Source organism: Mandrillus leucophaeus, unplaced genomic scaffold, assembly GCF_000951045.1.
Source record: "Mandrillus leucophaeus isolate KB7577 unplaced genomic scaffold, Mleu.le_1.0 Scaffold384, whole genome shotgun sequence".
NCBI classification, from domain to species: Eukaryota; Metazoa; Chordata; class Mammalia; order Primates; family Cercopithecidae; genus Mandrillus; species Mandrillus leucophaeus.
Genome location: NW_012104076.1, coordinates 600,177 through 612,497, shown reverse-complemented (window position 1 = coordinate 612,497; position 12,321 = coordinate 600,177). Strand labels below are relative to the sequence as shown.

The 12,321-nt window shown below is 32.9% G+C and overlaps 1 protein-coding gene across 2 annotated transcripts in view; it reads left to right on the top strand.

Moving 5' to 3' along the window:
• ZDHHC21 (zinc finger, DHHC-type containing 21) overlaps positions 1-12,321 on the top strand; it is a 67,361-nt gene that overhangs the window by 14,900 nt on the left and 40,140 nt on the right. For both annotated transcript variants that reach the window (XM_011990851.1, XM_011990852.1), the window contains 2 exons: positions 5,481-5,592; positions 8,866-9,004. In XM_011990851.1, coding sequence (XP_011846241.1) covers positions 5,481-5,592; positions 8,866-9,004 — 251 coding nt within the window. The remainder of the gene's footprint in view (positions 1-5,480; positions 5,593-8,865; positions 9,005-12,321) is intronic.

The following is a 12,321-nucleotide window of genomic DNA, read 5'->3' as shown; positions in this document are numbered from 1 at the left end:
TAGGAACCAGGTATCAGTATTTTTGAAAGATCCTAGGTGCTTCCAGTGTGTGGCACAGTTTGGAAACCAAGCAGTAATTTCTTAGGAAATTAGATTAAGTGACAAGTTACTTATAGTCTCCCTTAAATTCTGATTATTGTTTTTCGACACCCATCATTTGGAGGCTTAGTTGGCCTTGAAAATTCAGAGATTCAATGGGAATATTACACTGATGTTTATATAACTGTAAAAGTTTTTGAATACTACATTAAATATTAAGTTTTTATTAATGTATAGAGGCAGTAGGACTGGCATTAGAAGTTTGTGTGTGTATATGTGTTTTGCAGTGGGACAGGAGCAGGGAGGGTGGCACTCTGCAATTTGTATAGAATCACTTTTCTTCCCACCTGGCTTAGCTAAAACCTCTCTAAAATATTGTATACATGTGTTATCTACTTCAACTTGAAAATCCATTGGCCCTTGAAAATCAAAGAAACAGGTATTTTCTAACTTGAAGGCCTGTTTCTGATGAACTCTTTAGTTTGCAGTGGTGAAAGACTCAAATGCCTAGATGTTCCAGACACTGCAAATCAATGAGAGGGGCCATATAGCAAGTATTTCATACCTTATCTGAAAGTAGTTGTCTCTACTCAGCTACAGTAAAATTGTCATGCAATTAGATTGTTAGATCTTAAAATTCTCAGAATACAGGGAATCCTAATTTTTACTAGAAATTTTGTGATTAAAAAAAGACACTGGAAACTAATTTAAAAGTTAAGAATGTTGTATATGCCCCAAAATTTGTATCTTTAGGCCTAATTGACTAATTGAGTCTAAATGTAACAACTCTGTTATCTTTAATGTCTAGACTGTAGTGATGTAGGACACCCTGGCATCTTACTGACTGTTTGGATGTCTGCTTTACATCTTGTCTCAATTGGCATGTGGCCTATTTTTCTTCCCTGAATTCAAAAAACTTCCCATTCACTCCATTGACAAAAATACACTTACTTGTCATATATTAATGTTTCTCCATAGTCTTTTTCTAAAAGTATCGCATTATCATATGATCCTCATGGTAATTGTATGAGGTAGGTAGGCTGGGTGGTCAGGAGCATAGATTGTCCTTCCTGGATTAAACAGCTGGTTGTTGGTGTGAGATCCAGCCCAGAGACCCAGAACCTTGTCTCTGTCATCTTACTACCATGGATCTATATACAGATTGATAATTTTAGCTTTTTATTCACCTTTGTTACGAATCTGGGGAAAACTTAAGTCATCATTTACTTTTTGGTGCTGGTTACCTGATTCTTTTGTAAATATTATTTTAATTTAGTAAAAAACATTACAAAATTTTAACAGTGAAAAATAATATTGAATGCCTAGAGAGTTGAAACTATAGAAGAGTGACATTTATTCAGGAATGTTTAAAGGTTGAGCAATTTCATATAACTGAATTCTTCAGAAAAGGGAACTTAAAGCCCTAATACTTTGGTGATTTTAACTATTTTTTTTATTGAATTACTCTGAAATATTTTAAATGCCTTTCTGCTTTTTTGAAACACAATGACTTTAGTATGTATGTGACTTACTAAATATGAGGCAATTTGAATATAAGGAAATGTTCCATTTTCTCATGAAAAGATTCCCAGAATTTGACTTTATAAACTTTTGAGCATGTAGATGAAACAGTCAAATGAAATTGTTGTGTTTGTTTATATTACTTGAGTTGTTCACATGTGTATTTGAAATAAAATATAAAATGAACACCTTCAGTTAAAAATGTTTTTATCACTTTCATATTTTATGAAATTTTATTCAAGTTCTTAACTATGTTTAAAAATGGTTTTGTTTTGTTTTGTTTTGTTTTTTGAGACGAAGTCTCGCTCTGTCGTCCAGGCTGGAGTGCAGTGGCCGGATCTCAGCTCACTGCAAGCTCCGCCTCCCGGGTTTACGCCATTCTCCTGCCTCAGCCTCCCGAGTAGCTGGGACTACAGGCGCCCGCCACCTCGCCCGGCTAGTTTTTTTTTTTTTTAGTAGAGACGGGGTTTCACCGTGTTAGCCAGGATGGTCTCGATCTCCTGACCTCGTGATCCGCCCGCCTCGGCCTCTCAGAGTGCTGGGATTACAGGCTTGAGCCACCGCGCCCGGCCAAAAATGTTTTACTGAATATAATTTACATGCCATATAATTTATCCAGTTAGAGTGTACAATTCTATGGGTTTTAGTATACCCACAGTTGCGTAACCATCACCGCAATCAACTTTAGAACATTTTAATCAAGTTTTTCACTTGCATGTTCGACATGTGGTTTTGTCATTACTAGAGCCATTTTTTTTTGACATAGCATTACAGAGGAAATTCTTTCAAGTTAAAAAAAAATGCGTCATGTTTTGATGCAGTCTCTGAAAAATTTACCCCAAGCTGTAAGGATGCCTGTATTCAGTGATCAGGGTCATGTATTCACTCACAGTTTTGGTTTTATCCTCCCTCTTATATTGCTTTTTAAAGGTGATCTGTGAGAGACTTATTGACATTTATTTCCTACATTGACAACTGATTCTTGTCAGGGAATCTCTGTTAGGACCCAAACTTTGTGTTGATTTAGGTTATTTCAAGTAATGTTTTTCTCCTCAAAGCATTACTTAGTGATTTTAAATGTATTAATTGAGTGAGGGTCCCTTAAAAGGTGAGTCTCTTAAAAGACTCAAGTCGAGGGTGATTCCTTCCTTTCTGAGGGTTAAACAAACCAAGCATTGTATTATATTCATTCAAGCATTTACAGCATTAATAAATCTCCAGGTTAAACAAAATGATGTATTTATTCACATTAAACAGCCTCAGTCATTTATGGAGTTTGCCTTTTTTTTAAATTTTGTTTTATATTTTGATTTTTCTCTCCCTTAAAAATGTATCTGTTAGCTTTTAATTTTTCTAAAGCTATCATAAATTTTCAGTTGAATTCTTTTTCTCATAGGCTTTTAAAAAATATTACTACATGGCTAGTACAAAAATCATCAGACATCAGAATGTATCAGTCACCAAGATCCTATGTGGACATGAGTAAAGAAAGGAAAGGAAAATGACTAAGAAAGGCTTTGGAGATATGTAGGGTATGTTAAGATGGATGGATTTTTTTCTTGCTACACAAGGCAGAAGCACCTTCTAGATGATCAATTAAATTTCTAGATTTTGTACAATAGTGATTTCTCCTTTCTTCCCTAAGTATATAGAGATGTATGTGCTCATATAGATATGTGAAACTGTGAGTTTTTACAGGTATTTCTCATTTGAGATACTTACGTGGTATCTCCATGTTATCAAAGGAATGACTCAAGTTCTTTCTTTAAATCAATTTATGGTCCAGACCATAGATTAGCAAATAAATTATTTTTTACTATAAACGCCTGTAGTAAACATTTTCAGCTTTATGGGCCGTACAGTCTCTTTCACAACTCCTCAGCTCTGCCATTGAAACACAAAAGCAGCCATAGACAATATGTAAATGATGGGTACATCAAACTTTATGGACACAGAAATTAGAATTTTATATGATTTTTACATGTCACAAATTGTTATTTTCAATAGTTTAAAATTGTAAAAATTATTCTTAGCTCATAGGTCATACAGAAACAGGTGGTAGACTGGATTTGCCTGCAGACTGTAGTTTGTATCTGTGGTCTAGATTAAGAATTATAGGCTTTCTCTAACTATAGCCACGTGCTCTCCTCTTTTCTGAGAATACATTTTAGATATAAAGTGAAGAATTATATACTGATTTCTCAGAAATTACCAATAATGAATACACCGTGTTTATGTTTTAAGGGGTTGATAAAAACAAAGTTTTTATATTGCCTTTTAATGAAAATTGGCTCATTGTGGAGAGAGCCTCCTTCCTGTCTATATTCCTCGCAATGTGTGAATTCAAAGTTTTAACATTGGGATGTTTGGGAGCATTGAGCTAAGCAGGGGAGTGGGATATGATATGCTTGTGACATTGTAATATGCTATATATTAAATGAGTTTTTAGTTCACTTAGAGGTAAATAATACTAGTTTAACTATGTCAATTAAGCTTTAATATTGTTGCTCTTGCATGATTTATTTTCATTAGAATAACTAAGAAATGAAAAAGGATTTTCTTTTAAAATGAGATTTGAAATATAAGAGATAATTTCTCAACTTTCATATCATTGGAACAATTAATTTGATATAGGTTTTATTCATACTTTGTTTCTTCAGAGATATCTGTAGTGGGAATGTTTTCCCAACGCTTTACTGTATAAAAGTCCAGCATGTTGATGTTGCTCCTGACCATTCAACTAAAATAATGGAATTCAAATAGAGAATCTTTTTCAAAAATTGAATGCTGTCTACTATTACCTTTCACTTTTATTTTGAATCTTTCATGTTTTGATTTTAGACTTTTTATACATCAGCAAGCATTTAGTGACTACCTACTATGTGCTAGGGTCCCACTCTTCATATAGTAATATTCAATCTGAATATAGGAATTAGGCTAATCTTACTGTGCCCGTACTTTTAATGAGGTTATGGAATAGTATAAACACGAATGATGAAAATTAAAAGAATTTTGTAAAAGTAAAATTCCATTCCAACATATTTAAAAGATACATTTTTGTATAAAAAGGCAATTGTCTTTTCTAGGAAGATGACTCTTTCATAGTTTTCATGGATCTGATTAGGACAATTTTTAATGAAAACAAAAGCCTTTTCTCTTATGCAAACTTCGTGTTTTTTGCACAGAACTTAATCGTGTGCTATTTCACTACAGATGAGAGGAAATTGCTACTTGATGGTAGTTCAGTGTTTTGTGAAGAAGTGCTTTATTTTCATTAAAAATAATAGTCATCTTACAACATTTTTAACTACTGAAACTATTCTGACACCTCCCAAACCCATATGACCTCCTTTTCTAACCTGTCATGTACACTCTTAAATGAATCTATTGATGTTTTTAAAAATTAAATGATTTAGGGAAAGTGTGTGGAGGGGAATGCCATCTCTGTTTTTCAAATGAGTTTATAGGATTGATTTCAACTTACTAATCAACTGAAACCAGGGTCAGCATTATTTCTTCTTTAGAGCCTTCAAAAAATAAAATTCTAGAAATCAATTTGTTTAAATAAAATTGTTTTAGTATAATAATTTGGTTAGGCTTTAGGGTTTTGTCGTTGGATTTTACTTATATTCTCACAGTATACCCAGAATCCAAATACATTGTTTTCTGTCTCTTACTTTGACTATAACAATAGTGTCTTATTTTTATAGTCTTTTAAATTAGAAACACACAAAATAAGACATATATAGAATAGAACCACAACATTTATGGCAAACACGTTTACACCAAAGGCTTAGAAGAAGAAAAATCTCTTAGAATTATATGTTGAAGTCTTCCCATAAAATCTTCTAAACAACTGTTGCTAAATTTCAGCATTACCCACTTGCCTTCATTAAATGGATTTTAATTTCCTTCTCTAGAAAGGGAGTTCTGGGAATTATGTAACAAGTGTAATCTGATGAGACCAAAGCGTTCCCATCACTGTAGCCGCTGTGGCCACTGTGTGAGGAGAATGGATCATCACTGTCCATGGTAAGAGTGATTCACTTCTAGCAAAGAATAGGGGGGTGGGTAATAAAATGTAAATCTTACAACTTAGCAGCTTTAAACAAAAGTTACGTTAAAGTTACATAGTTTTACAATATCTTAATAAGGATATCGTTATTTAGATTATATGATTGATCAACTCCCAAAGTCATTTTCCCACAGAAATCCTATGTTTTCTAACAAGGAGAGATTTGAGCAAAAAAACTAATAATATGCAACCTAATATACAAAAGGATAAAGGTGGTTGTATTAAATGAGGCAATGTATATAAAACATGTAATAAAATATCTGACATGTAGGATGTACTTAAATGGTAGCTATTTCTAATTGTAGTAAACCATATATATCCGAATGTTTGTATTCCCTTTTTGTTTAATTAGTAATATTTCAGACACCCTGATAACCTCTTCCTTACCCCTTAAAGCTTTTTAAGCATTATGTGTTGGATATAGCTACTACCGTTATGTACGTGTTGAAGTATGTGAGTGATAATTAGCTGATTCTGCAAAACTGCCAACAGTTTTGGTCAATAGGGGGCTCTCTTGTAATATTTAAAGAAAATGTTCAGTTGAGAAATAGACTCTCTGAAAACAAATGCTGTGTGAATTCTGTATTGTATCTCATTTTAAAGCTGTCACAAAAATCTGTGAACAAGATATTGTATTTAATTCTGTTTTCTTAGCATTGGCTCTCTGTATAAATATTTAAACTGGTATAGTGTAGAGTTTGACAAATGTATCTGTATACATATATGTAGTATTTATGTTTGTATACACAGACATGCATATATGCAAATGTACATAGTGAGCCTCTTAATTTGTAATTGCATTTATTTAAAATTGATTCAAGTAGAGTTTAGCTTTTTCTAATGTTAATCAGTTTAGAGTTTTCCTTATTTTTGATAACTTATTTTGATAGCACAGTTAATCAGCAAACTTTCAGTGGAAATTTGTTGTTTTGCATAGACTGATTATTTAAATAGAAGATAATTTCCTGAAACAGGAAAAAATAAGAGCATTTTCGATAAAAGCACTTTGTTACTACATAAAAATTTAAAAAATTTCTAAATCTGTCAACAAGATAGAATAGTATATGACATATAGTTGATATTCAGAACCGTGCCTTGAATTTAAACAGATTAATTTCCAAGTAATCTTCTAAAGCTCAGTGATCTGTTTGCTCTCACAATAGTAATAGATTTTTAGAAAACTAGGTGAAACATGTATTCAGATAATTGCTAATCATACAGAAAACTCAGTTTTTAAGCACTTCTTATTGTAGTGTTTCTTACTAACTAAAATACAAATGTTCATGATGCAAGTGGATATTGATGCCTTTTTTTTCAAATGAATGCAATAGTTTAAGATTAAAAAAAAATCAACTAGGAAAGACTCACTTATTGGTGACCAAATAAGGTGCTATTTAACCTTAATTCTAACCTTGGGGTGATTTCTTTTTCTAGGCCTCTTGCTTCCATAGTTTTAGTCAACTTTTCAGAAGTTGTTAGCAGTGAGGGGGAAGTACAAAGGATTCGGAGTATCAGAAAGGAGGGTAGACAAGGGACCTAAAGAGATTCAGGAATTTTTATGATCAAATTTCCCGATAGAGCACTGCTGAAATGTTCAGAGAACAGGGGAAATATATAGTGTAAATTGGAAGCAAGGAAAATTTTTGATGTTTTCAGAAATTGTACTATTTAGCTGCCTAGCACAGTTTTAGGTTTGGAGGTCAATTCTCACAACGCCTCAAGGTTTTCTATATTTCTGGCTTTGATCTTTTTGTTTGTTTGTTTTTGTTTGAGATGGAGCCTTACTCTGTTGCCCAGGCTGGAGTGTAGTGGCACGATCTCAACCTCCACCTCTCTGCAACCGCCGCCTCCTGGCCTCAAGTGATTCTCCTGCCTCAGCCTCCTGAGTAGCTGGGATTACAAGCACATGCCATTATGCTCGGCTGGTTTTCGTATTTTTAGCAACGATGGGGTTTTACCATGTTGGCCAGGCTGGTCTCGAACTCCTGACCTCAGGTGATCTGCCCCCATCGGCCTCCCAAAAATCTGGGATTACAGGCGTGAGTCACTGCGCCGGGCTTGATCATTCTTTCTAAGTAGTTCAAACGTTGCAAAAAGAACTCATATAGATTGAGTACCTTAGTGCTTCTTAAAACTGTTCTGGTTAGGAATGCTGTGATCATAGACATTGTTTCTTAAACTTCCTGGGGACAGGAAGGATAGAACAAGGATAAGCCATCTTTCAATCAGCAGCTGTTGAAGAGCATTTTTGAGTGTGTATAAGCACACTTCTTTTATAATCCTGCTTACAAATAACAAAGCACAGTAGATTTTCTTGTTTACAAAACATGCACTGTTAAGTCTAAGAAATACCTCTCTAGGGTTTTTCAGTTCAGTTCTATATTTGACTTTAAAAAATGGTTTAATGACAAGTTAAAAAGAGCGATTTAAGTTAGGACTGAAACCTGTTACATCATTTCTTTTTCATTGACAGCATAATACTATTTTGAAATGAAGACATTTGTGCAAAGTCATTTGTAGTTTTGAACTAGGGTTTTTTGCTGGAATTTTAGGATATTTTGACAATTTGGATACAATAAATTTGGAACAATAAAATATTCAGCTTAAATTAGCCTTGAAAATTTTTGATTGTAACATTAATCCTCTTTCCTAGTTAGGGTTCACTGTTGTATTGGTGGAAGTATTGCTCTATGTATCTGTAAATAGTTTTGAATACATTTTTATTTTCAGCAACCAGGGATAGATTTTTAAAATCAAAAAAAGTTGTGAATGCTTATTAGTCATGCCGGAGTGGTATGTTTCAGCTGTTTTACTTCAGGGCATTCAGATTGCTTTCCACAGCTAGAATACTGTAAAGGAAGAGCAATATACAGGGAAGCAGGGTTCTTGCTCTCTTGGCCCCTGTGTCTTCTAACTGTACATCCTCTGGCTTAACTCCTTTGTTCCCTGGTTCCTTATCAGTGACACAGGAAGCTACCGTCTGCTCTTCCTGTCTCGCTGAGTTGTTATGAGTTGAAGGGGATCACATATGTGGACTTCCTTTGTGAAGTGCTTTACAAATGTAAGATGGTGTATTTATACTTTTCCTTGTATAGTTTGTTTTTACCTTCGAGTGGCCTTAGCATATCTCCATGAAGTCAAGCATATGTGATATTATTTGTTTTTATTTTAGTCTTGTTGATCCTGAGGTGAACTTAAAATATTGTTTCTTTTTCGTTTTTTTTCTTTAGGATTAACAATTGTGTTGGTGAAGATAATCATTGGCTCTTTCTGCAGTTGTGTTTCTACACTGAACTTCTTACTTGCTACGCACTGATGTTTTCTTTCTGCCACTATTACTATTTTCTTCCACTAAAAAAGCGTAATTTGGTAAGAAATGTTTATATCCACTAACATTAGAGCAGTTGTAGCATACAATTATTAACATGTGGTTCCTTTAAGTACAAAAGATTGGGAACAAAACAACGAAAATAAACTCCCAAATTGGTGAATTTTGAACTATATTGGAATTGAGAAGGTGGGCCCTAGTCTGACATTTCCTTTTCATGAAATTCATTTATGGTTATTTATTAGTGTTGAGTGGCTTTCTTTAGAAAGCAACACATTGAATCTTCAATATATGTGTCTTGGTTTAAAAATATCTATAATAATGAAAAACAAAGATGAAATGTTCGTTTCTTTTCAGGAATAAAAATGTAGAATGTATTTTTTTTAGCATAACATCATCAAGATTTTATTATTTTTTATTATTATACTTTATGTTCTAGGGTACATGTGCACAACATGCAGGTTTGTTACATATGTATACATGTGCCATGTTGGTGTACTGCCCCCATTAACTCGTCATTTACATTAGGTATATCTCCTAATGCTATCCCTGCTGCCTCCGCGCACCCCACATCAGGCCCCGCCCGGTGTATGATGTTCCCCTTTCTGTGTCCAAGTGTCCTCATTGTTCAACTCCCAGATGTAGTTTTTAAAGGTTCTCAAATAGTTATGTTCTTGAGAAAAAGAACTTTTTTTCTCCCTGACTTTCATCAGCAATGATAACATGAATTTGCAAGATGCTTTAAAAAGTTATCCACTGAGAATATGATGCATGCTAGTACGATAGTTTTAGAAATGTTTCATCTTATTTGTAGATAAATTTCTGATACAATTGGCATTAAAGTTAGATCATGTAAAAGAATGTACATATTCCCCAGAGTAATGTTTCAAATAGTTGAGCCTAATAAGAAAAGCATTAAAATGAAATTCCTCAGTAGGATTAAGGTAGTAATTTTTTTAAGTAACAGAGAAGTAGAATTTAGTGGTGTTAATGAAAAACAAAGAGCGGCTAAGAGGTAATGAATGCATTGTAGTATAGTGCAGTATTGGCAATCTCTGGGCCTTGTTTAAGTTCAGCCCTCTGCCTGTTTTTGTTAAAAAGTTTTACTGGAAAACAACTACTTTCTTTTGTTTATATATTGTCTATGGCTGCTTTTGTTTTGTAACAGCAGAATTGAATAGTTGTGGCAGAAACTGTATGGTCTGTAAAGCCTAAAATATTAACTGTCTGGCTCTTTACAGTAACTTGGCCAGCCTCTGGTAGTGGAAAGATCTTGTCTTTATAAACAGACATACCTAGGGTTAAAGCCTGTGTTTTCTTATTACATGAGTGAGTTTTGACGCATTGTTTAACCTTTCCAGAGTGGTGATTTTCTTCTACACTCATTGTAATGTGAATAATAATGAGATTAAATGAAATAATATATGTAAACTTAGCTGGTATGTGATAGACATTCAATTTATGTTACATTTGATTTTAGTGAAAACTCTCAGAGGGAGGAAGCAGTTTTCTTGGTCTATTAATTTTCGTGAAAATTTTAGAGACTGTTTTACAGTAAGCATTTATTACTGGAAGATTGATGACCAACTAAGGAAATTCCAGTAATCAAATGAAGGAGTAAGGTGTTTGAAATTACAAACTAATTTTCTTCTCTGAATGAAAGGTAGAAACTGGAGAAATTAATGGCAATTAGGCAGTCACCTTTTTTTAAAATGGAGAAATGGATTATAGGTTATATATGAATATGCTACATATATGTATATGTTTACATGCATAATGTTGGAAAAAGGTCAGCAGCATAGCAAATGTTTGTTAAAAGATTAAATATATCAGGAAGAAGAAAGTATATAAAAAATGAGTGTGAAAAGTGGGTTTTGAAAAGTGGGTTTTGAAAAGTCAAACCAGATTTTCCTTAGAGCAATCAATTGTAGATTCAAGCAGGTGTTTTTTTAAATAAAAATCATAATATGTTAGCATTTTACCAAATGAAAATCAAATCATTATGTTGGTTGTTAGAAAGCTACTTTAGGAATGAAGCACTACATTATAAATAATTCTAGGGATCTGACAGAGTTATTTATGTCTAGTAGTGCTGAGCAGAAATCGTTCTCTTAGCCTAAGTCTTACAGTTCCCTTGTTGTATCAAGTGGGGTACTTGTATAATTACCACCATATTAGCAGTAATGAAATGAAAACTCAGAGATTATTTTATGAAATTTCCAGGATCATTTTGCTTCTTTTTGAGGAATCAAGTAATTTTTAGTTTTGTTTATGATATATTATCTCAATGAACGAAGTAATTCATATATATTATCAAGTTAGGTATATGGAGAGAAGAGCTTTACCACAATATTTCCCATTGTAAGAAAAGACAGATGAATTTAAATACATAAAATTGAATGTTTATTAGCACTGTTCTAACCTACTTAAGTTTAATAGAGTAAAGCTAAATTCTAGGACCAGAATTATAACTAAACTTGAAGAAAGTATTTTATAATCTATGTAGCTCTAAATATTCCAATGATCTGAAGCAAATGAATGTTCAGTAGTTACTCAATATACATTGAAATGACTTCGAGTCATTTCATTGATTTAGAAGTTGAGAATTTGAAGCTATATTACAGATACATACAAACTTCATTACATCTTTTTGGTGGATTGACTCTTGTATCATTATAAAACATGCTTCTTTATTAATAATGATTCTTACCTTCAAATTTTTTTTCTGTTACTAGTTTAACTATATCAGTTGTCTTTTAGTTAGTGTTTTCATGGTATATCTTTTTCTGTCTTTAATACTTTCAACCTTTCTTGGTTACTATGTCTCATATGTCTTATAGACAGCTGATATTTCATCATTAAAAAATTGTCTTTTAATATGAAATATTTAGTAAATTTTTACTTAGTATAAGTGGTATTTTGTCATCTTCCTATTTATTTACTATTTGACTTTATCTCTTCTATGTTCCCATTTTCTCCTTTTCTTGCCTGTTTTGGAATTTCTAATTAAAAAAAATTCCAGTTTTCTATTTCTAGTGGCTTTCTCTTTTACTCTTTTTATAGTTTTCCCAAAAATGAAAACATTATTCTGATTTTTTTGAAGTATAATATAAGTTAGTACTTTACCATTGTGCACCTAATGAAAGCAGTGGCCTTGGAACACCCTCTGTCATCATCATTTTTCGTATTTTGGGGTGGAAAGTAGATACAGAAAAAAATCACATGGTAACAGGACTTTATCATTATTACATATACATTATGTGTTATATTCTTATATAAGTTATATGTTACCTGTAGTCAGTATTTGTTTTGAGTTATCTACGTATTGGTGCTTTTTCTAGTACTCCTTATGTCTGAG